Source organism: Anomaloglossus baeobatrachus, chromosome 1 (assembly GCF_048569485.1).
Source record: "Anomaloglossus baeobatrachus isolate aAnoBae1 chromosome 1, aAnoBae1.hap1, whole genome shotgun sequence".
Classification (NCBI taxonomy): domain Eukaryota; kingdom Metazoa; phylum Chordata; class Amphibia; order Anura; family Aromobatidae; genus Anomaloglossus; species Anomaloglossus baeobatrachus.
The window spans coordinates 25,700,752-25,727,178 of record NC_134353.1 but is presented as its reverse complement, the minus strand read 5'-3'; the positions used below and the strand labels follow the sequence as shown (position 1 = coordinate 25,727,178).

Genomic DNA, 26,427 nt, shown 5'->3' with positions numbered 1-26,427 from the left:
CACGCAACGTATTTGACTTTTTCTCATGCCATCAGAAATAACTCTCTCCGGTTATATTCTACGAGATGGTCCTTATAGAATAATGTGTCCCTCTCCGACAATAAAGCCCCAACCTCAGAATTATCTACCCAATTTCACAGAATAATTATAAAGATAAAAATGATTTATAAAAATGACATAATATTATTTGTAAATGTCATGCCGGAGCAAGAGGACGCCTGTTGTTCGGCACAACACAAAGGGAAAATATAAAAGATGTAAATGAACATCCTGGTGATGAGGGAAGAGGGGTCACCTCCTAACACTCTCCTGAGTCTGATCCCTGCACTCCCTAATGTCCCTTGATGGGTCTTCCCCACCGTGCGTCATCATGTGCCTAGGCCCTCGCTGGCCTTCAACTCACCCTCACTAGTGTATAGATCAGTGAGACACTAGTCTCTTTACTAGAATATAACAACACGAGGAACCTAACACAAATGGATGGAGAAAGACACAACTAATTGCACTCCTCAGTTTCTTAAGTAGGAAACTTCCCAGCTGCAACTGAAATGAACACCTTAGCTTCTCAAGAGACAGGCTCCTTCAAAGTGGTCAGTATAACAGATCTATAACCGGCATGGAGTGAAGCCAGGAGTGAGTAAATATAGCGGAAGGGAGGGTGCAAAAAAACCTTATGTTGACCGCCTTGATTTTTATTCTTTCCTTTCCTGTTCCTTATACCCCTTTCCCAACCAATTTTTCTCCACTCTCTTTCTATTATTTTTAAGTTATCTGTTTACCCAAATTCTTTTATGGAAAATAATAAACACCAAATAAAGTAATTTGACAAAAAAAACATTAAAAATATGTCAGATTTTTTTGTAATCCCTGATGACAAGTGGTAGAAGGAGGATTTGCACTTGCTATTCGAAGCTACAAACAAATCAAGTTGGTTTGACAACTCCTATCCTTAGTGAAACCGCCCTGGCTATCACTTATAAAGTTATTTTCTACCACAGACTCCTGTATTTAATTTCTTACAAGCCCCTGAAACATTTTTCCAACAATGGATGCTAAGCTTACCCGTCTATAATTACATGGGAACCCTTTTTTTCTCTTTAAATGGACTCCACGTCCGGTTTTGCACCAGTCGCTCGGCCCATTACCGGTCACTAGAGCCTCTGCCCATAGACTTGTGTTACGGGGTATAACTTGTGATATCCATTTTATTTGCAGTAATGGAGATTCACACTGACAGCAAACCTAGCAGAATGCGTCTGCAGATTTTCATGTGACGGTCATTTCCTCGTGAAGCATTTACTGGAGGCTATCGAGAGTCTCTCTGCAGGGTTTACTAGCTGTGATTTATGCCTAACATGTGTGGTGTGTGCAGTGTCATATGAGAGTATCGGATAAACATAAATGAAATACGCTTCATGCGCATCAGAGGGTGACACTTGGATGTCACCAGTTCTTCCCCTTACAGGGTTACGACCTTGTCGACAGATTGCAGGCTGCGCGCTCCTGTCACTCTCACCGGAGACGCTCTTTAATAACTGCATGAATGAGATAGCGTCTCTTCTGCAGCCGTACGCTCCAACATCATCCGCTGCACCAGGCTTTTTATCGGGACAGCCATCGCTTTAAATACATGCCAAATATGTGATCTGTCACATTGGTGAGTAACCATAAATATGTATCACATGGTTAGCCAACAGTGGACAATTGTATGCTACTTTGGGCAAGCACACTGATTTTTCCATTTAGGCTGCTTTCACACATCCGGTTTTAGCAGAGCCGGCCAATGCGGCTCTAAAACCTATGCAACGGATGCGGCGACAATACCGCATCCTTTGCATACGTTTTTGACATGCGGCCCGTTCGTTTTTTGCCGCTTGCAGCACGCTACTGAGCATGCGCAGTGGAAAAAAACGAATGCGGCGGCCAGATGCGGTGTTTGCTGCAGGACGCCGCATGCGGCATCCATAGGCATGCACTGCAAATCGCGCCGCATCGGACAGATGCGACGCAATGCGGTTTTTTTTTTGCCGGCCAAAAAACGTGCCAGGCAAAGTTCGATCCGGCTGCCGCATCGGCTAAATCTGCCGCATGCGGCAAAAAACGGACCAAATGCAAGCCCATGCGGCACAATCCCGCACTAATGAAAGTTTATGCAAAAAACCAGCAACCGGTGGCAAAAGAAACCGGTTGCGTTTTTTCTGCAAAGCGCCGGATTGTGCCGCACAGGAAAAACCGGAGGTGTGAAAGCAGCCTAACCGGCTCTCTGATTGGCCAGCTTAGTCATTCATGTTGCTGGTGGGATCATTTGTGCAAATGTTCACATTATTTGACTATAATATGGATGGTCTAACTTCTAAATATGAGGCTAGATAAATGAGAGGCGCGACCATTAGTAATGAGCAAGCAGCCAAGCACTACCTCAGGGACTCGGTACTCGTAACTAGTGATGAGCGAGCACTACCATGCTCAAATGCTCAATACTCGTAACTAGTGATGAGCGGGCACTACCATGCTCGGGTGCTCGGTACTGGTAACTAGTGATGAGTGAGCACTACCATGCTCAGGTGCTCAGTACTGGTAACTAGTGATGAGCGGGCACTACCATGCTCGGGTGCTCAGTACTGGTAACTAGTGATGAGCGGGCACTACCATGCTCAGGTGCTCAGTACTGGTAACTAGTGATGAGCGGGCACTACCATGCTCGGGTGCTCAGTACTGGTAACTAGTGATGAGCGGGCACTACCATGCTCAAATGCTCAATACTCGTAACTAGTGATGAGCGGGCACTACCATGCTCAAATGCTCAATACTCGTAATTAGTGATGAGCGGGCACTACCATGCTCGGGTGCTCGGTACTTGTAACTAGTGATGAGCGAGCACTACCATGCTCGGGTGCTCAGTACTTGAGTCCCCCATTGAGTTTCATTATACTCAGGTGCTCGAATCGCACCCATCCGAGCATCCAACTGCTCATTAGGAGTACCAAGCACCCGAACATGGTAGTGCTCTCTCATAACTAATTATTACATATCGTCACTTGTGATGAGTAAGCACTACCTTGCTTGGGTGCTACGGTTTTCAGAACTTACGAATACTGAGGACCCGAGCATGGTAGTGCTCGCTCATCACTAGTTACGAGTACTGAGCACCCGAGCATGGTAGTGCCCGCTCATCACTAGTTACGAGTACAGAGCACCCGAGCATGGTAGTGCCCGCTCATCACTAGTTACGAGTACAGAGCACCCCAGCATGGTAGTGCCCGCTCATCACTAGTTACGAGTACTAAGCACCCAAGCATGGTAGTGCCCGCTCATCACTAGTTACGAGTACTGAGTGTCGCGGGCGGGGAAGGACGCCACTGCGCTGCGCTCGCTAACGCTCGGGTCCGGCGCTGCTGCGATGGCTGCTCGGTGGCTCGAGCGGTGGGCTGGATCCGGGGACTCGAGCGGCGCTCCTCGCCCGTGAGTGAAAGGGGGTAGTTTGGTTTGGGGATTTGGTCCGTGACGCCACCCACGGGTTGTGGTGAGGTTGGACACCACCGCTGCTGGTGACGGGGATCCCGGGAGCGATGGTAGGGAGCAGCTGGGATGTTATTTCCCCCTCCGTGGGTAGGGGTTGGTGGTCCCGGGGCCCAGTGAGGTGACGGGGAGGCAGGGTTGACAAGGTGCAGGGTCACCTGGACTGCGCAGCGCGATGCCGGATGGCACGGTTGTACTCACTCAGCCACAAAGGTACGCAAAGTCTCTGGTAAACCAAACGGCTGGATGGACGGGTCCCGCAGCCGGCTGCTGTGACTTCTCCCGGACGGTTGGTGGTGGCTGCCTTTCCCTGCACCTTTGTGTATGTTCGGTCCCGATGGATTCCCACCGGTAACCCACTCCCCAGCGTATATATGTGCCGGAGGAGCCCTGTTGCCCGCAGGCTCTGGCCCTTGGAACTCTAGCTGTGGCGGTAGCTGTATTTCCTTTTGCTGGTCGGACAGTTGCCTTCAATCGGGTCTTGGCTGTTAGGAAACCCCTGGGGTTCCGGTCACTGACGGATTTGACCTCTAATGGCGACTCCAAGCCTGGTCGGGGTCCGTAGGCCCTGCCTGTGTGTGCTGGCTTCACTTCGCTCCCTGATTCGGTACCGGCGGGCCACCGCCCATCCCTGGTCCTACGGTTCCGCGTTGATGTGCCTCTCCTGCAGACGGCCACCACCGTCTGCCAACCTTGCTCTTAGTGCCCGGGCCACACACCCGGACACGGTCAGTTTACTCCTCCACTTCTACTTCACTCCTTCCACTTGCACTTCCCTAACTGATCTCAACTGACTTCCTTCTCCCGCCTCCAGGGCTGTGTACTCCTTGGTGGGCGGGGCCAACCGCCTGGCTCCACCCCACCTGGTGTGGACATCAGCCCCTGGAGGGAGGCAACAAGGATTTTGTGTCTGGCTGATGTGCCTGTCTCAGGGTGGGGGTGTATGTTGTAGTACCTGTGATGACCTGGCTAGTCCAGGGCGCCACATGAGCATCTGAGCATGGTAGTGCCCGCTCATCACGAGTACTGAGCACCTGAGCATAGTAGTGCTCGCTCATCACTAGTTACGAGTACAGAGCACCCAAGCATGGTAGTGCCCACTCATCACTAGTTACATGTACCGAGAACTTGAGCTTGGTAGTGTTCGCTCTTCACTAGTTACGAGTACCCGAGCACTCGAGCATGGTAGTGCCCGCTCATCAGTAGTTACGAGTACTGAGCACCTGAGCATGGTAGTGCTCATTCATCACTAATTACGAGTATCGAGCACCCGAGCATGGTAGTGCCCACCCATCACTAGTTCCGAGTACTGAGCACTCGAGCATGGTAGTGCCCGCTCATCACTAGTTACGCGTACTGAGCACCCGAGCATGGTAGTGCCCGCTCATCACTAGCTACCAGTACTGAGCACCTGAGCATGGTAGTGCCCGCTCATCACTAGTTACGAGTACTGAGCACCCGAGCATGGTAGTGCTCGCTCATCACTAGTTACGAGTATCGAGCACCCGAGCATGGTAGTGCTCGCTCATCACTAGTTCCGAGTACTGAGCACCCGAGCATGGTAGTGCTCGCTCATCACTAGTTACGAGTATCGAGCACCCGAGCATGGTAATGCTTGCTTATCATTAGTTACATATACCGAGCACCCGAGCATTGTAGTGCTGGCTTATCACTAGTTACATGTACCGAGCACCCGAGCATGGTAGTGCCCGCTCATCACTAGTTACGAGTACCGAGCACCCGAGCATGGTAGTGCTCATTCATCACTAGTTACGAATACTGAGCACTCAAGCATGGTAGTGCCTGCTCATCACTAGTTACGAGTACTGAGCACCCGAGCATGGTAGTGCCCGCTCATCACTAGTTACGAGTACCAATCACCTGAGCATGGTAGTGCCCGTGTAACGCCCCTGTAAACGGGTCGTTACAGGGTATTAAATGTTACCCCATTTTTCCCGGGCAGGAGGAAGAAGGGTCCCCACAACACACACTAACATCACACTGGCAGGAAGGAGTTAACAGCATTTGCAGCATGAAGTTTGTTCTGAGTCCATGACTCATCCTGTCTCCTTAATGAGCAAGTGGCTGGACACAGGCAGGTCCCCATGACAACCAAGGGGAGGGGGGCCTGAAGGAGTGAGTTTAGTGCAGAGCACACAGATGTTTTAGGCAGAACGTCAGGGGCTGCAGAGGAGTGCAGACGTCCAGAGAACAGCTCCTGTTGAGGAGATGCCACGAGACCCGGGCTGATAACACCTAGAGGAGGGGAATGGAGCTGAGGACTGGGGTTCCCTGGAGAAAGCTGTACCCGGTGGCGGTTGTGTTGGTCCGCTACCGGGGATGAGAGAGGCAGAGAGGCGGCGAGTTCCCAAGATGCTCTATGCCACGGGGACGGCACTAACGCACCGAAAGGGAGAGACCCCCAGAACACCTCACCGGACACCCCTTCCTCCTACCTGCCCGAGACCGACCAAAGGCTACAGGCGGCGAGGACCAACACCCGGGTGCGATGTGAAACGGACTTTAAATAAAGAACAATGGAACCGCACACCATGACTGCTGTGAGTAATGCTGCCGCACTGTGCCCCCGGTGTCCCTGAGGACTGTTGCCCTGGGTCTCATTAACCTCCCGGGGCTCCCCCGCTCCACCCGTGGGGAGCGATTCCATCCGGCTGCCCGTAACACCTGCCTCGGAGAGAGACCGCGCAGCGGCTGAACACCTGGCCGCAAACCACGGGTGGCGCTGCAAGCATCCCCCGTCCCGGTCCCGTACCATTTCCTGGGGGAGAGCGATGGCAAGCCCCCCCCCAAGGACCCCGTTACCCTCCTTCCGTCCCCCTTGTAACACCGGACTAACGGACGGACTTTCCTTTCATTGAAACCCGCCGGGGGTCACGGAAGCCGGGTCGGGCCACTCACAGCCTGACCCTGAATACCACAGGCCCGGTGACTGTGCGAGCCCTGCAAGCCCCGGCGTGGGCGTTTCACCCGCTCATCACTAGTTATGAGTACTGAGCAACCGAACATGGTAGTGCCCGCTCATCACTAGTTACGAGTACTGAGCAACCGAACATGGTAGTACCCACTCATCACTAGTTACGAGTACTGAGCAACCGAACATGGTAGTACCCACTCATCACTAGTTACGAGTACTGAGCACCTGAGCATGGTAGTGCCCGCTCATCACTAGTTACCAGTACTGAGCACCTGAGCATGGTAGTGCCCGCTCATCACTAGTTACCAGTACAGAGCACCCGAGCATGGTAGTGCCTGCTCATCACTAGTTACCAGTACTGAGCACCCGAGCATGGTAGTGCCCGCTCATCACTAGTTACTAGTTCTGAGCACCTGAGCATGGTAGTGCCCACTCATCACTAGTTACTAGTACTGAGCACCCGAGCATGGTAGTGCCTGCTCATCACTAGTTACGAGTACTGAGCACCCGAGCATGGTAGTGCCCGCTCATCACTAGTTACGAGTACTGAGCAACCGAACATGGTAGTACCCACTCATCACTAGTTACGAGTACTGAGCACCTGAGCATGGTAGTGCCCGCTCATCACTAGTTACCAGTACTGAGCACCTGAGCATGGTAGTGTCCGCTCATCACTAGTTACCAGTACAGAGCACCCGAGCATGGTAGTGCCTGCTCATCACTAGTTACCAGTACTGAGCACCCGAGCATGGTAGTGCCCGCTCATCACTAGTTACTAGTTCTGAGCACCCGAGCATGGTAGTGCCCGCTCATCACTAGTTACCAGTACTGAGCACCTGAGCATGGTAGTGCCTGCTCATCACTAGTTACGAGTACTGAGCACTTGAGCATGGTAGTGCCCGCTCATCACTAGTTACCAGTACTGAGTACCCGAGCATGGTAGTGTCCGCTCATCACTAGTTACCAGTACAGAGCACCCGAGCATGGTAGTGCCTGCTCATCACTAGTTACCAGTACTGAGCACCTGAGCATGGTAGTGCCCGCTCATCACTAGTTACTAGTTCTGAGCACCCGAGCATGGTAGTGCCCGCTCATCACTAGTTACCAGTACTGAGCACCTGAGCATGGTAGTGCCCGCTCATCACTAGTTACCAGTACTGAGCACCTGAGCATGGTAGTGCCTGCTCATCACTAGTTACGAGTACTGAGCACCCGAGCATGGTAGTGCCTGCTCATCACTAGTTACGAGTACTGAGCACCCGAGCATGGTAGTGCCCGCTCATCACTAGTTACCAGTACTGAGCACTTGAGCATGGTAGTGCCTGCTCATCACTAGTTACGAGTACTGAGCACCCGAGCATGGTAGTGCCTGCTCATCACTAGTTACGAGTACTGAGCACTTGAGCATGGTAGTGCCCGCTCATCACTAGTTACCAGTACTGAGCACCTGAGCATGGTAGTGCCCGCTCATCACTAGTTACCAGTACTGAGCACCCGAGCATGGTAGTGCCCGCTCATCACTAGTTACCAGTACTGAGCAGCCGAGCATGGTAGTGTCCGCTCATCACTAGTTACCAGTACTGAGCACCCGAGCATGGTAGTGCCCGCTCATCACTAGTTACCAGTACTGAGCACCCGAGCATGGTAGTGCTCGCTCATCACTAGTTACGAGTACTGAGCACTTGAGCATGGTAGTGCTCGCTCATCACTAGTTACCAGTACTGAGCACCTGAGCATGGTAGTGCCCGCTCATCACTAGTTACCAGTACTGAGTACCTGAGCATGGTAGTGCCCGCTCATCACTAGTTACCAGTACTGAGCACCCGAGCATGGTAGTGCCCGCTCATCACTAGTTACCAGTACTGAGCACCCGAGCATGGTAGTGCCTGCTCATCACTAGTTACAAGTACTGAGCACCTGAGCATGGTAGTGCCCGCTCATCACTAGTTACGAGTACTGAGCACTTGAGCATGGTAGTGCCCGCTCATCACTAGTTACCAGTACTGAGTACCCGAGTGTTACGGGGGGCTGTCTGATAATAAAACCCAAAGGAATGTCAGACAGTCAGGGTCCACCATGCAGAGACTCTGCTGCAGACTATGGCAGAGGATAAGGGGTATATAAGTGTGCCACTGTAAATAGTAATAGTACAAGTGCAGAGTGCAATACCTCTGTTATACTCACAGAGGAATATAATTAGGAAATAAAGCAATTCCTCCCTTACTCGGAGGGTGTGTGGAATGGTCTCTGTTAATGGCCACAGAGACAAAAGCAGTGAGTGTGAAATGGCACCTACCTAGGTCCGTTCCTCTAGCGATGCCAGGAGACGGACAGCAGCGTAAGCCGCACAAAGCTCCTACCTGCGTTCGCTCCACTAGTGTGCGAGGACACGAACCACTAGATATGGCACCTGCCTGGGTCCGCTCCACTAAGAGGTAAGGATACGGACTGCAGCCGTAAGGTATAAGAACGCTACCCTGCCGGTAGCGCTCACCTAACATAGACAGAGAGATGCCTAGAGGGACGTGCACAGAGCGTCTACCCTCATGCATGAACCAAGAGGACTGAGCGCCGGGCGGCGTGCGTCAGGGTCTTATATAGACTCTGTGCCTCATCCAAGATGGAGGACACCAGAGCCAATCCGCTGCCAGAACGACAGCAATGACGTCACGCTGGCCTATCACCGAGCAAAGCGTCACAAGCACATGACCAGCGACCAATTGGCATAGAAGGTGTCAGAGACATGTGACCTTGTGTCAGCGATGATGTCACCCGCACATGTGCAATGGCTCCAAGATAGGACTTAGTCTCCAGCGCTTGCACATGTGCAGTAGCAAGAAATCCGGACTAAGTCTCCAGAGCCACAGCAACCGTAACACCGAGCATGGTAGTGCCCGCTCATTACTAGTTACCAGTACTGAGCACCTGAGCATGGTAGTGTCCGCTCATCACTAGTTACAAGTACTGAGCACCCGAGCATAGTAGTGCCCGCTCATCACTAGTTACCAGTACTGAGCACCCGAGCATGGTAGTGTCCGCTCATCACTAGTTACAAGTACTGAGCACCCGAGCATAGTAGTGCCCGCTCATCACTAGTTACAAGTACTGAGCACCCGAGCATAGTAGTGCCCGCTCATCACTAGTTACCAGTACTGAGCACCCGAGCATGGTAGTGCCCGCTCATCACTAGTTACCAGTACTGAGCACCCGAGCATGGTAGTGCCCGCTCATCACTAGTTACCAGTACTGAGCACCCGAGCATGGTAGTGCCCACTCATCACTAGTTACCAGTACTGAGCACCCGAGCATGGTAGTGTCCGCTCATCACTAGTTACAAGTACTGAGCACCCGAGCATAGTAGTGCCCGCTCATCACTAGTTACAAGTACTGAGCACCCGAGCATAGTAGTGCCCGCTCATCACTAGTTACCAGTACTGAGCACCTGAGCATGGTAGTGCCCGTTCATCACTAGTTACCAGTACTGAGCACCCGAGCATGGTAGTGCCCGCTCATCACTAGTTACCAGTACTGAGCACCCGAGCATGGTAGTGCCCGCTCATCACTAGTTACCAGTACTGAGCACCCGAGCATGGTAGTGTCCGCTCATCACTAGTTACAAGTACTGAGCACCCGAGCATAGTAGTGCCCGCTCATCACTAGTTACAAGTACTGAGCACCCGAGCATAGTAGTGCCCGCTCATCACTAGTTACCAGTACTGAGCACCCGAGCATGGTAGTGCCCGCTCATCACTAGTTACCAGTACTGAGCACCCGAGCATGGTAGTGCCCGCTCATCACTAGTTACCAGTACTGAGCACCCGAGCATGGTAGTGCCCACTCATCACTAGTTACCAGTACTGAGCACCCGAGCATGGTAGTGTCCGCTCATCACTAGTTACAAGTACTGAGCACCCGAGCATAGTAGTGCCCGCTCATCACTAGTTACAAGTACTGAGCACCCGAGCATAGTAGTGCCCGCTCATCACTAGTTACCAGTACTGAGCACCTGAGCATGGTAGTGCCCGTTCATCACTAGTTACCAGTACTGAGCACCCGAGCATGGTAGTGCCCGCTCATCACTAGTTACCAGTACTGAGCACCCGAGCATGGTAGTGCCCGCTCATCACTAGTTACCAGTACTGAGCACCCGAGCATGGTAGTGTCCGCTCATCACTAGTTACAAGTACTGAGCACCCGAGCATAGTAGTGCCCGCTCATCACTAGTTACAAGTACTGAGCACCCGAGCATAGTAGTGCCCGCTCATCACTAGTTACAAGTACTGAGCACCCGAGCATAGTAGTGCCCGCTCATCACTAGTTACAAGTACTGAGCACCCGAGCATAGTAGTGCCCGCTCATCACTAGTTACCAGTACTGAGCACCCGAGCATGGTAGTGCCCGCTCATCACTAGTTACCAGTACTGAGCACCTGAGCATGGTAGTGCCCGTTCATCACTAGTTACCAGTACTGAGCACCCGAGCATGGTAGTGTCCGCTCATCACTAGTTACCAGTACTGAGCACCCAATGCTCGGATACTTTAATGGTCTCCAGTGTAAGTGGTGATCCCAAGGTTCAGAGGTGGGTAAAATATTACTCATCTTATTTCTTAATAAAGTATAATATGAGGTGATTACTGTTGTTTCTATTATTTGCAGATGACTCTAAGATATATCGTATAGTTTATTGTATGGAAGATGTGCAGAATTTACAGGAGGACTTGGACAAAATGAGTATTTGGGTATCCACGTTGTATGTGAAGTTCAATGTGGATAAATGGAAAGTTATGCACATGGGAAACAATTATTCAGACAAGATATAGGAGGAGAAAAACTAGGAGAGTCACTTATATAGAGTGTGGGGAGATAAGGTATGTACACCAGTGACTATGTAAGGTGAATACATGAAATAGCAGAGACTGCTGTGTGAATACTGACTTGAAAAATCCAATAGCTACAGTTAGGTCCAGAAATCTTTGGCCAGTGACACAATTTTGGCGAGTTGGGCTCTGCATGCCACCACATTGGATTTGAAATGAAACCTCTACAACAGAATTCAAGTGCAGATTGTAACGTTTAATTTGAAGGTTTGAACAAAAATATCTGATAGAAATTGTAGGAATTGTCACATTTCTTTACAAACACTCCACATTTTAGGAGGTCAAAAGTAATTGGACAAATAAACCAAACCCAAACAAAATATTTTTATTTTCAATATTTTGCTGCGAATCCTTTGGAGGCAATCACTGCCTTAAGTCTGGAACCCATGGACATCACCAAACGCTGGGTTTCCTCCTTCTTAATGCTTTGCCAGGCCTTTACAGCCGCAGCCTTCAGGTCTTGCTTGTTTGTGGGTCTTTCCGTCTTAAGTCTGGATTTGAGCAAGTGAAATGCATGCTCAATTGGGTTAAGATCTGGTGATTGACTTGGCCATTGCAGAATGTGCCACTTTTTTGCACTCATGAACTCCTGGGTAGCTTTGGCTGTATGCTTGGGGTCATTGTCCATCTGTACTATGAAGCGCCGTCCGATCAACTTTGCGGCATTTGGCTGAATCTGGGCTGAAAGTATATCCCGGTACACTTCAGAATTCTTCCGGCTACTCTTGTCTGCTGTTATGTCATCAATAAACACAAGTGACCCAGTGCCATTGAAAGCCATGCATGCCCATGCCATCACGTTGCCTCCACCATGTTTTACAGAGGATGTGGTGTGCCTTGGATCATGTGCCGTTCCCTTTCTTCTCCAAACTTTTTTCTTCCCATCATTCTGGTACAGGTTGATCTTTGTCTCATCTGTCCATAGAATACTTTTCCAGAACTGAGCTGGCTTCATGAGGTGTTTTTCAGCAAATTTAACTCTGGCCTGTCTATTTTTGGAATTGATGAATGGTTTGCATCTAGATGTGAACCCTTTGTATTTACTTTCATGGAGTCTTCTCTTTACTGTTGACTTAGAGACAGATACACCTACTTCACTGAGAGTGTTCTGGACTTCAGTTAATGTTGTGAACGGGTTCTTCTTCACCAAAAAAAGTATGCGGCGATCATCCACCACTGTTGTCATCCGTGGACGCCCAGGCCTTTTTGAGTTCCCAAGCTCACCAGTCAATTCCTTTTTTCTCAGAATGTACCCGACTGTTGATTTTGCTACTCCAAGCATGTCTGCTATCTCTCTGATGGATTTTTTCTTTTTTTTTCAGCCTCAGGATGTTCTGCTTCACCTCAATTGAGAGTTCCTTAGACCGCATGTTGTCTGGTCACAGCAACAGCTTCCAAATGCAAAACCACACACCTGTAATCAACCCCAGACCTTTTAAGTACTTCATTTCAACTATTTCATGTATTCCCCTTGCATAGTCACTGCTGTGCATACCTTATCTCCACATAGTGATGTTTTTTTAGGTTTTTGCACCCAGTTCGGACTTAGAATGGTGTTCCAAACATTATTCCTTACTTATATAGAGTGATCTGGGTGCAGGTCATAGATTGGACAACAACATGGAGTGTCAATCAGCGCCTTCTAAAGCCAGCAGGATATTATCATGTATTATAAGAGGCATAATGTCGCGGGATATGGAAGTAATATGACTATTTTACAGAGAATTAAAGCCGCCTCATCTGGAATATATTTATTTTTGTTGCCCTCTAAATAACTCAGCACACATCTATTAATGTCCAAAGCACAAATGTAAGCACACCCCTAAGTGAAAATGACCAAATTTTGCCCAATTAGCCATCTTGCCTCCCCGGTGTCATGTGACTCGGTGATACAAGGTCTCGGGTGTGAATGAGGCAGGGGTGTTACATTTGGTGTTGTCTGTCACACACTCTCTCATACTGGTCACTGGAAGTTCAGCATGGCTTCTCTTTGCAAAGAAATCTCTGAGGATCTGAAAAAAAAATGGCCGAGGCTATAAGAAGATATTATCCACCTGTCAGTGCTCAGACCATACGCTCACACTGCAGCAGTTACAAGGGTGGGGGTCTGCCTGTCAGTGCCCAGACCATATGCCGCACACTGCATCGCATTGCTGTGCATGGCTGTCATCCCAGAAGGAAGCCTCTTCTAATGATGATGCAGAAGAAAGTCCACAGTTTCCTGAAGACAAGCAGACTAAGCACATGGATTACTGGAACCTGTAATGGTCTGTAATGGGTCTGATAAGACCAAGATAAACTTACTTGGTTCAGATGGTGTTAGCGTGAGTGGCAGCCAACAGGTGAGGAGTACAAAGACAAGTGTATCCTGCCTACAGTCAGGCATGGTGGTGGGAGAATCATAGTTTGCTCTGCTGCCCTGTGCTGTGCTGCACTTTGCTGTGCTCTGCTTTACTGTGCACGCCAATATAGTTACCAGTGGCAGCAGCTCTGGATGGATCCTTGTGATTATGGGGTTGGGGGGAACTACCGCCTCTTGTGAAAACATTTTGAGCAAAAAATTTGCAACCTTTCAAAGTTTTTCCCGTTACTTTTCGCCAATAAAAGCTATGATGAAATGGCTCCATCGACTTTTGTAATTTCTAAATGTACCTCATTGCCTACAGGGAGTCACATTTATTTTATGGAGTAAATTTTAAATTCTGTCAAGTGGACAGTCAGTGATTCACCAATTTATTGAAGGGTGTGAACTTCCTAATAAATGTGGATAATAAAAATCCAGTCTCAGCACAGTTAGTTTTTTTTCATAAAAATCGTAAAGAAATAAATTGTTGCGCACTGCCTGCTCCGACGTGTGCGAGTCCTCATCCTGTCATGTATCGGATGGAAAACTGATGCTTTGTCTTCCTCATTCTAAATCTTAATCAGGAGACTTTATCATTTTAAGTTTCTTTTATGTTAGTTGTATATCAGATATGGGATATTTCACTTATATACATTGAACAAAAATATAAATGCAACACATTTTAGAGTGGCCTTTTATTGTGGCCAGCCTAAGGCGCATCTGTGCAATAATAATGCTGGCCAGCCTAAGGCACACCTGTGCAATAATCATGATGGCTAGCCTAAGGCACACCTGTGCAATAATCATGCTGGCAAGCCTAAGGCACACCTGTGCAATAATCATGCTGGCAAGCCTAAGTCACAACTGTGCAATAATAATGCTGGCTAGCCTAAGGCACACCTGTGCAATAATCATGATGGCCAGCCTAAGGCACACCTGTGCAATAATCTTGCTGGCTTGCCTAAGGCACACCTGTGAAATAATCATGCTGGCCAGTCTATGGCACACCTAGGCAATAATCATGATGGCCAGCCTAAGGCACACCTGTGCAATAATCATGCTGGCCAGCCTAAGGCACACCTAAGCAATAATCATGCTGGCCAGCCTAAGGCACACCTAAGCAATAATCATGCTGGCTAGCCTATGGCACACCTGTGCAATAATCATGCTGTCTAATCAGCATCTTGATACGCCACACCTGTGAGGTGGATGGATTGTCTCCGCAGAAGAGAAGTTATCACTAAGACAGATTTACACATATTTGTGAACAATATTTAAGAGAAAATGGCCTTTGTCTTCATAGAAAAAGTCTTAGATCTTAGAGTCAAGTTCATGAAAAATGGGATCTAAAACACCAGTGTTGGGTTCATGCTTTTGTTCCATGTTTGTTGCTGTTTCTCTGTTCTTGAGTAGCAATCACTGCTCATCTGAAACGCTGGATATAGCTCCAAAGAAGCAAAGAAACGAAATCTGATCAATGTCTGGAGCGGAGGCCCCCGGGCTCTCCAGTGCGTCCTGCTTTATTAGTTATTAGATATACAGGATATTCTGATACATGATCTCTGCAGTCTGCTGACCCCAGGGGTGCAGACATTACCAAAATAAACCTATCCATATACTGGGTTAATGGGAACAGTTATAAAACACATGACAAGACAAGAAATCATCTGTGTGATGGGGTGAAGCTGAAACGCAGCCGTCCACACTCCAAAGATGGAAACTTAAACAGTGTTTTCCTTTCCAGTTCACTTCCGAGGGGAAAACCCGTTCAAGACTAAAAAATAATGTCAGTACTTAAGGTGTTAACAGGGGTGCTGCTTGACAGACAAGAAAGCTGGTATTAAGGATAGCCGCCTCTCCGAGACCGAGCCTGGTCCTCATCCGGGCGCTGAAACGCCTTCTCACTGAGGAGTAAATATTCTATGACCGGGAGAATTTTTCACTTACGACATATGGAAAGAGAGCTGTGTAGGAAAATATCACCATCGTTGCTATTCCTAGAGATTACTCTGTTCTCCAGATAGATTTTATGACTTTATAACTTTATTGCTGCTCATTTTTATGAAATGTTAAAGATCGCAACGTAAATGTATGGTAAAGTTCACTTTAAAAATATTAATGGAGTTTGGTGTGTACCACAAATAATCATTATAATATTACTCACTTACTCTTAACAGAAATTTTTTTTAATTTTTCTCTTCCTTAAAGAGAAACCGTAGTTTTACTAATTAATTCATAAATCAGTGATATGTTTAGATTGTCACGTGGTATGTACCGATGGAACAGGGGCTCCTAGGCTGACCCTAAGACTGGGACCCCTGCGCTGTCCATTATCTTGAAGGTAGGCTTGATGGTAACCAGGTTTGAGCCCCCAGAGTGGCCCTGTCTCCTGTCCGAGCCCTTATACTACTCTCCCCCATCCGGGGAGCGGGCCGGAAGCCTAGTAACAAAAATCCCACAAATAGGCACAGACAAGGGTAAACGGAAACTTGCACACACTGCACTCAAACACCAAGGAGGGAAAGTATGTAAACTGGGGAGTAACGCAAGAGGGATAGGAAATAAATTCAGAACTGGAGGACTCACACACCATGCAGAATTGCAACTTGTAGATCACCAGAGAACAGGATAACCACAGGAACCGACAAAAAGACCACGTTTGTTCAGCTCACCTTACCCCCATGAAAATCCGTTGCACGGAGACTGCAATGCCGGACAGAGGATTGAATAGTAGAAAAAAGGCATTTCCAGCAACCGATCTTCTAAAGTTCCACAGGAACCGAGGTAGCAGAAGCTATATCCGGCACTCAGCCCCATAATCCAGAATCTTTAAAGGGTGAAGGTGGCTGATGATGGTAATCCGCAAACTGAACTTCCAGCAGATGATCAGAAGCCAGCAGAAATTAACATCTGCTGTACTGGAGAGCAGTGAAGTCAAAACCAGCTGACGCTCATGGCAGGCTGTGCAACTCAGGGAACCCAGGCTGTTTATCAGACGCTGCAGTGTGAACAGAGTCTGACACCACCATGAGTGCCACGCCAAACACCACACATTATAGATGCAATTGTTCACAGATTGGTGACCTCTGACCACATTTGCTTCAGAGAGACTCTGCCTTTTTAACATTTTTTTTTTTATACAATTTTTTTTATAGTTAAAGCTTAATGTTGTGGCTGTTTTGCATTATTATCACTTAATTTGTTCAAATGAAATGGAAAAATGTCCAATTTTCAGCTTCTGATCTGTGTCCTATGTTCTGTTGTAAATAAAATATAATGAAAACAGATTCCTAAATCATTGCTCTCTTGTTTCCTTCACATCTTACACGGTATCCCAATTTTTTGAAATTTTGGATTTGGGGTTGTATTTCTTATCAGAGATATTTGCTGTTTTCAACTCCTGGACGGATCTTTTGCACTAAGTTCAGGGACTGAATCTGTAAAATCTGTATTTATTGAGGACAGATTTTTCCATTATTGAGATAGGATATGACAGCTGGTGCTTTTAAAATTCTATGGAGAGGGAGGAGCTGGAGGCAACAGACATCTGCGGCAGGTTTTCCTCAAATGAGTGTTACAGTTCTCCATAGAACTTTATGAGCACCAACCGTCATCTCCTATCTCAGTAATGGGAAAATCTGTATTCAGTACAAAACATAATAATCAGTCCAGGAGAAGAAGGAAGCACATTTCTCTATAAGATATATTACAACCACAAGCAATCGGACTGTGCAGTGATAAAGTCCCCTAGGGGGACTGGTAAAATAAATAAAAAAAAAAATTAAAACAAATTTTTTAAAAATATGAAAAATTAAAAAAAAACCTAAAAGTTAAAATCACCCCCAAAACCCCCCAATCAACCCCCATTTGCCCCATTGAAAATAAAACAATACAAAAATTAAAAAATATACACGCATTTGGTATTGCCGCGTTCAGAAACGCCTGATTTATCACACTATGAAGGCAATTAATCTGATTGGTACACGGTGAAGCGATAAAAAAAGATTCCAAACGCCAAAATGATCTTTTTTGGTCGCCACAACATTGCATTAAAATGCAATAACAGGTGACCAAAAAGTCTTATCTATGCAAACATGGTAATATTAAAAACATCAGCTCAAGATGCAAAAAATAAGCCATCACTGAGCCCCAGATCCTGAGAAATGAGAACGCTACGGGTCTCGGAAAATGGCGACAAAAGCGCAATTCTATTTTTACACAAACTTCTGATTTTTTTTTCACCCCTTAGATAAAAGTAAACCTACTCATGTTTGGTGTCTACGAACTCGCACCGACCTGAGGCATCACACTGACTCATTAGTTTTACCATATAGTGAACGCAATGAATAAAAACATCCCAAAATCTATTGTGTGATTGCACTTTTTTTTGCAATTTCACCGCACATGGAATTTGTTTTCCCATTATACAGTACACTATATGGTAAAACTAACTTTCATTCAAAAGTACAACTTGTCCTGCAAAAAAACAAGCCCTCAAATGGCAAGATTGACGGAAAGATAAAAAATTACGGCTCTTGGAAAAAGGGAGGTAAAACCAAAAATGAAAAACGGCCGGGGTGGGAAGGGGTTAAAAAACAGGAGAAGGGGGAAGAAAGTAAATTTAATATAATAATGAAGGCAAATCATTCTTAGATTCTGTACAGTCTTGGCTACTTTTCTAGGATGGACCCTCTGGGTAAAATATATCACAGGCAGCAACCCCGACCTATTACCATCATACAGAGACAAAAGATGGTCTCTGTGGGGTGAATTTTGGGGTCCATAAATGCAATTATTTCAACCCCTGGAAGCTTTCTCAGCTCATACAATAAGGGCACAATGCAAAAAAAAACAACCTTTGAGCTTACCGAATACCGTCAAAATTAAGCCCATATGAACAAGTGCGCGGAAAGGTTCCCAGAGACCTACCGAAATGGAAAAGAGGAGAAATCCAGCACTCGAAAAGAGTCCAAAAATAAAAAATCCATTTATTAAAGATCAATTAAAATCCAAAAGGTAACAATAAAATGGAGAGATTATTACGTGTATCCTTTCTTTTTTATTGGTATCTTTTTTAATTGATTTTCAATGAATGGATTTTTGATTTTAATGTTTTTGGACTCTTTTTGGGTTCGGGATTTTTTTTCTTCCTCTTTTCCAATAAGTGCACAATGCCTACATAGAGTGAAAGCCGACTAACAACTAGAAGCTAAACTCTAAAGGCCCCGTTACACGCTACGATTTATCTCGGTTTCCGTGACGCACTTACGTCATCGTTAGCGACGTCGTTGCGTGTGACACCTAGGTGCGACTCCGAACGATCGCAAATAGGATGAAAATCGTTGATCGTTGACACGTCGTTCAGTTTCAAAATATTGTTCGTCGTTTGGAACGCAGCAGACATATTGCTACGTTTGACACCCCTAACGACGAACAACATCCACACGACCGCCTTGGTTAAACAATATATCACTGAACGATGTAGCGTCGTTTGTGAGATCGTTACGTGTAACCGCTACTAAACGACCTATGAGTGATCTCGGCAAATCGTAACTATGATCTGGGCGTGTCACATCACTACTGAGATCGCCAGATAAACTGTAGTGTGTAACGGGGCCTTTAGACGTTGACATACAACTAACAAGGCATTTACTGACCCGCACCGGTCATAGGAAGGGTCAGTCTCAGAAGGGAGAACTTTCGGAAAATATGTTGCACTGAATTCTTTGTCTTCAGTGATCTCTGCATTGATTGTTATGAGAGGGATGGATTTGTAACACTGAAGTCTGCCATCAGTTTAGGGATATTTGGGGCGGATGGACGCGTTCTACTAGAGCTGGTCCGGAACTATCCGATGCAAATACTAAAATGATGTAATTTAGATTACGCATAATTTTATTGGCTGAATTTTCTTCAAAAAAATTAAATGTCCAACCTGGTCCGTTCTCTTAGCTCCATCATCCCCAGCATCATACAATGACCAAAGGGCTAAGACCCATCACCCACCATACGTATACCAGTGTTACTAGAATCCAGCAAAATTGTCAGAATGTTTGCAATTGTATGTTTTATTAATAAAATAATGGAAAGTTGTGCTATTTTCTAATTAACAAATGTGACTGATCCAACTCCCGGACCACTCCCAACTGCTGGGTAACACCACCTATAGTTACATAGGTTGAATAAAGCCCCTGTCCATCTAGTCCACTCTTCCTCCACCAATTATACATTTTGTCACTAAATCATTTATAACCAACAATGTTGTGTACTGAGGAAATCATCCGGCGTTATAGTGTTGACCATTACTACCTCTTGTGGTCGGCATTCCACAATCTGACTGCTCTAACTGTAAAAAACCCTTTCCTATTTAGCTGCCAAAATTGTCATGTGCTGTCCTTTGTATTGATCACACATGCATTTATACATACATATACATACATATAAATGAGATCACCTGTGAGATCTACAATGTGGAATTATTGCACTTATTTTTAAAACCACAAGCAGCATGAATGAGGATGCATAGTTTAAAATTCGAGCCAAGGACCATATGGAGAGGTTAGTCCGGCGTCCTCCCCTGCTGGCTTCTCACCGCACCACTCTAGTTGATTGACATGGGTATTGTCACGAGTGTGACAGGAAACCCAACAGGCGGTGCAACACAAAGAGAAAACCAGGAAAGATGTACAACAGAATATTGTATTAAGAGCGAAGAGGTGTCTCCTATCACTCACCTGAGTCTGATCCATGCACTCCCTAATATCCCTAGATGGGTTCTTCCTCTCATGCACCATTATGTGACTAGGTCCTTGCTGGCCCTGAACTCACCCTGACTAGTGTGTAGGCCAGTGAGACACTAGTATCGCTACTTCAATAAAACAATACGAGGAAGGTAATACAAAGAAATGGGAAATGACACAACAAATAGCATTCCTTAGCATCTCCAGCAGGAAACATCACAGTTATAACTGAAACGACACCTCAGCTTCTCCAGAGACAGGCTCCTTCAGAGGTCAGTATGCTGTAAAAGATCTATAACCAGCATGGAGTGAAGCCAGGAGTGGGAAAACTATAGTGGAAGGGAGTGATGATAAAATGTTGAAGCTGTGATTAAGGTTATAAGTAATCTCAACCAGAAGGGAAAGGGTCCTTACCTCCTTCAGCATCAAATGAAAGTAAATCCACTCCGATACAAGATATAACATGTGAACTCGACACATTTGTCACATGTACAAGGAGAGACCTGTAAATGATCTGGAGCATGGCGAGTGTTTCTATTTCAATATGTCAGCCAGGGTTTGATTCCTGCTGCCCATTGTTTGTAGTCCTGACCAGTAGATTAGCAGGGGTCTAAGTGGGACATCTAGAGGCAATCTTTTAATGGTGTCTACTAGAGTTAGGCGGAATGATTTGAGGGACTCTGGTCCATCCACCACGTCAGTGGCCACTCAATGGAAAGCTCGCAAAGCTCTTACCTCCTGGGCGGCTTTTCATTATTTGAGCCACCACAGCTTCATCATTGTGGCACAGATAAGAGGAGGCAAGAGATTCGTGAGCTTCACATCCAGCAACAAGAGACTGCTGACCTGGCCGACGGATGGGAGTCTTGTAAATGGATGGGAGTCTTGTATAAGCCCAACTCTAGTGCCTGGAGGTAAGGTGCAGATCCCAATCATAGAATAGGGGAACGTGCACCGTAATTTACTATACTGCCTTCGGCTTGGTTGTTGATGTCAGTTGTGAATATAGGAATATTTTTTATCTTTCAGAATTTATTACCTAAAAGGATCAAAATTGAACCATAAAGCATTTAACTGGTTTCTTAAAAAAAACGGAATCGCATCCCCATCAATCCAGAACTGTTTACACCGTTCTCCGCACGACTAAGTAATAAGACTGATGTTACCTCTGGATGGGGTTCGGCGGCCTCTGGCCATGGTTCACCTGCGGATCTGCTCCCTCACAACGAACCACGCATTCTTTACCTCCGTTCGTTTCACTCTGTTGCTGCATTTTTCCATTCGGAAATCACCGTTGTGATCATTCATTCACAGTACCGAGAAATGGACCGAGAGCGGAGCCAGAAGTTTGTAATTTCAGCTGAGCAAGGAGACTTCAGATGTGATTTCCTGGAACGTGCGGAGGCCGGAGGGAACGTGCACAGTTCTGGGATCGATGGTAAAAGTGAAGGCTTGTTAGATGGCTCGTCCGGGGCTCAATATCCATTGATGAGTAAAGGAACAGAGCCGGGACTTCCTCTGAGCTGCTGAAAGTCCCCGCACTCGGAGAGCTTAGCAGCTTTTCCAGTTCCACACAGGAGTAATTCTCAGCTGTGGGATGAGATCTGTGCCGGACAGAGGACTGGCAGCTGTGTGCCCGCAGTGAGCAGCGAAGGCGTGCCCATGATGAGACAGACACCGGCATCTGCAGACGCCCAACCTATTATAGGACGCTAATACTTACAAATTACCCGAGAGCAAAAAATAGAATAATTATTATCTGGTAGTTAAGGGGCTTCTATTTTTTAACTTCAGGGTAATTTGTAAGCATTAGAGCTCTATAATAAGTTTGGGCGTCTGCAGATTATAAATAAATCTATTTAAAATATTAATAGCAGAAAATATAAAAAAGTTGCAAAATACAAAGTCTCCATTGCTTGTATTAATTGCACTATTTAAAAGGGACATTATTGCTGGTGTTCGACACTATAAGATTAAGGGGTAGTTTACACGCTGCGACATTGCTACTGCGATATCGTCGAGGTCAAATCAAAAGTGACGCACATCCGGCGCCGGTAACGACGTCGCAATGTGTAAAGCCTAGATGCGCCGATAAACGATCGCAAAAGCATCGAAAATCGGTGATCTGTGTAGCCTCGGTCATTTTCATAATGTCGCACCAATAGGAGATACGATGTTGTTCCTCATTCCTGCGGCAGCACAGATCGCTGTGTATGAAGCCGCAGGAGCGAGGAACTTCTCCTTACCTGCCTCCACCGGCTATGCGGAAGGAAGGAGGTGGGCGGGATGTTTACGTCCCGCTCATCTCCGCCCCTCCGCTTCTATTGGACGCCTGCTGTGTGACGTCGCTGTGACGCCGCACGACCAGCCCCCTTAAAAAGGAGGTGGGTCGCCGGCCAGAGCGACGTCGCAGGGCAGGTAAGTGCATGTGAAGCTGCTGTAGTGATAATGTTCGCTACGGCAGCAATCACAAGATATCGCTGCTGCGACGGGGGCGGGGACTATCGCGTTCGACATCGCAGCATCGGCTTGCAAAGTCGCAACATGCAAAGCCCGCCTAAGAGGTCGTCCCCTTTCAGAAAACTTTTCCGTAAATTTACGTTTTGTTGTAGTAAAAACTATCTGTATTTTCTTACCCTGTCGGGGTCCAGCACTGAGTCTCCGATCTCCATTATTAAGCTGCAGAAGTGATGTTATGTCAACAAAGCTGCAGCCAATTTCTGAGTTCAGCAGCTTTGTCCTTCTAGATGGCACGAAATACTTAGACATACTGATGATTGGCTGCAGCAGTGATGTCATGTCATCAAAGCTGCAGCCAATCTCTGAGTTCAGCAGCTCTGTCCCTCTAGATGGCACGAGATACTTAGACATACTGATGATTGGCTGCAGCAGTGATGTCATGTCATCAAAGCTGATGCCAATCTCTGAGTTCAGCAGCTTTGTCCTTCTAGATGGCACGAGATACTTAGACATACTGATGATTGGCTGCAGCAGTGATGTCATGTCATCAAAGCTGATGCCAATCTCTGAGTTCAGCAGCTTTGTCCTTCTAAATGGCACGAGATACTTAAACATACTGATGATTGGCTGCAGCAGTGATGTTGAAGCGATGACCGAGGGACCACCGCGGTGCAGAGTAAGTTATGGTACCAGACGAGTTTGCAGACAAAACAGAGTTTCTATTATGGAAAAGTTGGACATAAATGTCACTGGGCAGAAAGGCGAAAGGACATTGCAAGAAAGGGGGAAATATACAATTGAGCTATTTAGCTGAAGCAAAACACACCTCTCTCCCCAACTATCACACGGATGAACAATACACAAAACTGCAGACTTTGCTACTCTGAGTTCTAACCTACTAGACACGACACTGTAACTATGGAGTCCAAAACTAAATCTTAACCTGTGCGCATTGGTACAAACTCACGGTACTGCCGACGAACCAGTCATCTCCTCTTGGAATACACGATCCATTTGTGCTCACTTCTCTGAGGTCGAATGGAGGGAACACCTTTCTTCTCTCAGGTCACTGGGCAGCTGTGCTCATCCAGGCGATGTCTTCGCGCGGGTTGGGTACCGACTGATCAATCCTTTAGGTCCTCTCCTCAGGCAACATCCTTGGCTTCTCTATGCATCTGTGGCACAACCACTTCACTCTCTGCTTCCTTCGTAAGACCCCTTTTTCCCACAGTTTTCTGCAGGAGAGAACCATGCACACCCACATAGCAGGGGAGGTACGGGCCAGTCCACATCTCTCAACAGTAGAGCCCTGTTTCCTTAAAGATGTGGCGCCCCTGACCTGGTCAGGCACCACTGAGTACTGCACCCATCCTGGGGACAGTACAATACAGGTAATCCAGAAGGCTGACCGAGGTGTGACTACACAGGCGCATAGTGATCAGGTCTGACACATGTACCTTTGAGAGGACCCCTGGGGATCCCAGGAGGGGGCAAAGCCTTCACCTCCACTGGAATAGTGGAGGGGGTAAAGCCTCCATCTCCACTCAAGGGGTGTGGTGGAGAGCCTGGTTGCTAGGTGGCGTAGGCAAGAACAGGAGAGGAGGGAGCAGTGAGCCGGTTCAGTGTGCAGTTCAGGGGAAGCAGACGTCAGGAGCAGACGTCAGGAGCAGACCCCTGGGGCTGTTGCAGTCTGACAGCGTCCGCGCAGTGGCTACCGACGGGGGAGAACGGTCACCTAGTAGTGCTACCCGAAATCCATCTTCAGCTAAAGAGAGAGCAACGGAGTGGGAAGTAAGGAGACTGCTAGGGAGTTACCAGGCCCAAACGGGCGGCAGATCCCGGAGCGGGGATAGATCCACCTTTCCTTGCTAAACCTGCCGGTGTGGGGCCCTCAAAGCCCACGCCACAACACCACAAAAGCCGCAGCCACGTAGCCACAGTTAGGGCCCATAGTTCACAGGAGGCAAGCAGCTGGAGTGATCTGGTCCAGGCGACAAGCAAACGGCAACCAAACGAGGGGAGCAGTTACTTCCCTGGGTGACCCCCATAGGGACTAAAAGTCGGGGTTACCACAAACCACAGAAGGGCTAAGGAAGGCGAGTCGGTAGTCACCCTCATCAGTCAGCCTGAAGGACACCTGGTTCCAGCCTGGTTCATCCCAGCTACGCCCGGGTTACTCACTCTGCCACCTTCCGTGAGTAAAACCCCTGAAAGACATTTCGCTTGTGTGGAGTTATTCTGCGCCTTGTGGTTCTACACACCTACACAGGGCCCTGGGGCTTGCCTCACTCTCAGGAGGCTATTACAACCGACTGCACCCACCATCAGCCCCAGGCATCCCTTAATCTGCAGTGGCGGTCCCCACTGACCGCAATTCTGAGAGTGGCGTCACGACAATCAAATAGAAGATTTCCTACCGGTGACAGGATCCAGCTGCGTGGAGTCCCTGAAGGTAATGCACCGACACAGCGTTTGCGGGGCTTCACATCTGGCGTCACGAACAGGATAAGGACTAGACCTGTTCAGACAGGTGACCATGTGCCTGGGCGGTCCGCTTGAAAAATTGGAAGCGCCGCCATATTGCCACCATGAAAAGCGCGCTGAAAAACAACAGCAGCCCGCGCTGGAAGAAGTTACCGCCCACGAAGAGGTGTGGCTACCCAGAGATCCCCTGCAGAGTTCTGACCTCGCAAGTGATGAGAGCGGAGGCGTTCAGAGACGTCGGGACAGAAAGGGAGCCAGAAGTCTGCTGTTAGAGGAAGGAGACGCAGAGAAAATGGCGTCTGGATGCAGAGACCCAGAGCCAGGCTCCGCTGCCTGGTGGGCCCGAGAGCTTGCTCAGTTCTGTGACCAACTGGAGACCAGGGTTCTACGGCAGATCAGCGAGGGACGCAAGGAGCTTCTGGGGATGGCTACGGCGGTTCAGGCCTACGAGGAGAGAGCCACGCGACGAGTGCCAGACCGAGCGGCGACGACTCAGACCCCGATGATGCTACCGATGGGTGAGTCCAGTGTTGCCCCTGCCAGCACGAGTGCCCCGACCCCTGCTGCCACGCCCGCAGTCCCTGAAGAGGCGCCCGGCGCGGCGACGCCGAACCAGGCCGCAGCCACGCCAGGTGCGGCCCGCCAAGCCCAGGCCGCCGCAACGATGCCTTGCCCGGCCCGCAAAGAACCGGCTGCCACCGCGACCCTCATCCGCGCCGCAGGTGTGACGCTGACCTAGGCCGCCGCCATGCTAGGCCCGGCCCGCCGAGACCCCACCGCAGCAGCAACGCTCGTCCGCGCCGCAAGTGAGGTGCTGAACCAGGCCGCAGCCACGTCCGGTGCGGCCCGCCAAGCCCAGATCGCTGCAGCGACGCCCAGCCCAGCCTGCACAGATCCCATCGCAGCTGCGACGCCAATCCAGGCCGCGACAGCGACGCCGATCCAGGCCGCCGCAGCGATGCCCTGCCCGGCCCGCCAAGAACCGGCCATAGTAGCGATGCCCGCTAAGACGCCAGCTGCAACAGCGACGCTGATCCAGGCCGCCGCCATGCCAGGCGCGGCCCGCC

At 48.2% G+C, this 26,427-nt stretch overlaps 1 protein-coding gene across 1 annotated transcript in view; it reads right to left on the bottom strand.

Moving 5' to 3' along the window:
- Window positions 1–22,022, bottom strand: part of ZNF638 (zinc finger protein 638) — a 423,199-nt gene extending 401,177 nt beyond the window's left edge. Inside the window, exon 1 of the mRNA XM_075346112.1 lies at window positions 21,583–22,022. Within this exon, the coding sequence (XP_075202227.1) occupies window positions 21,583–21,689 (107 nt within the window). The 5' untranslated portion in view covers window positions 21,690–22,022. The remainder of the gene's footprint in view (window positions 1–21,582) is intronic.
- Window positions 22,023–26,427: the final 4,405 nt, after the last annotated feature.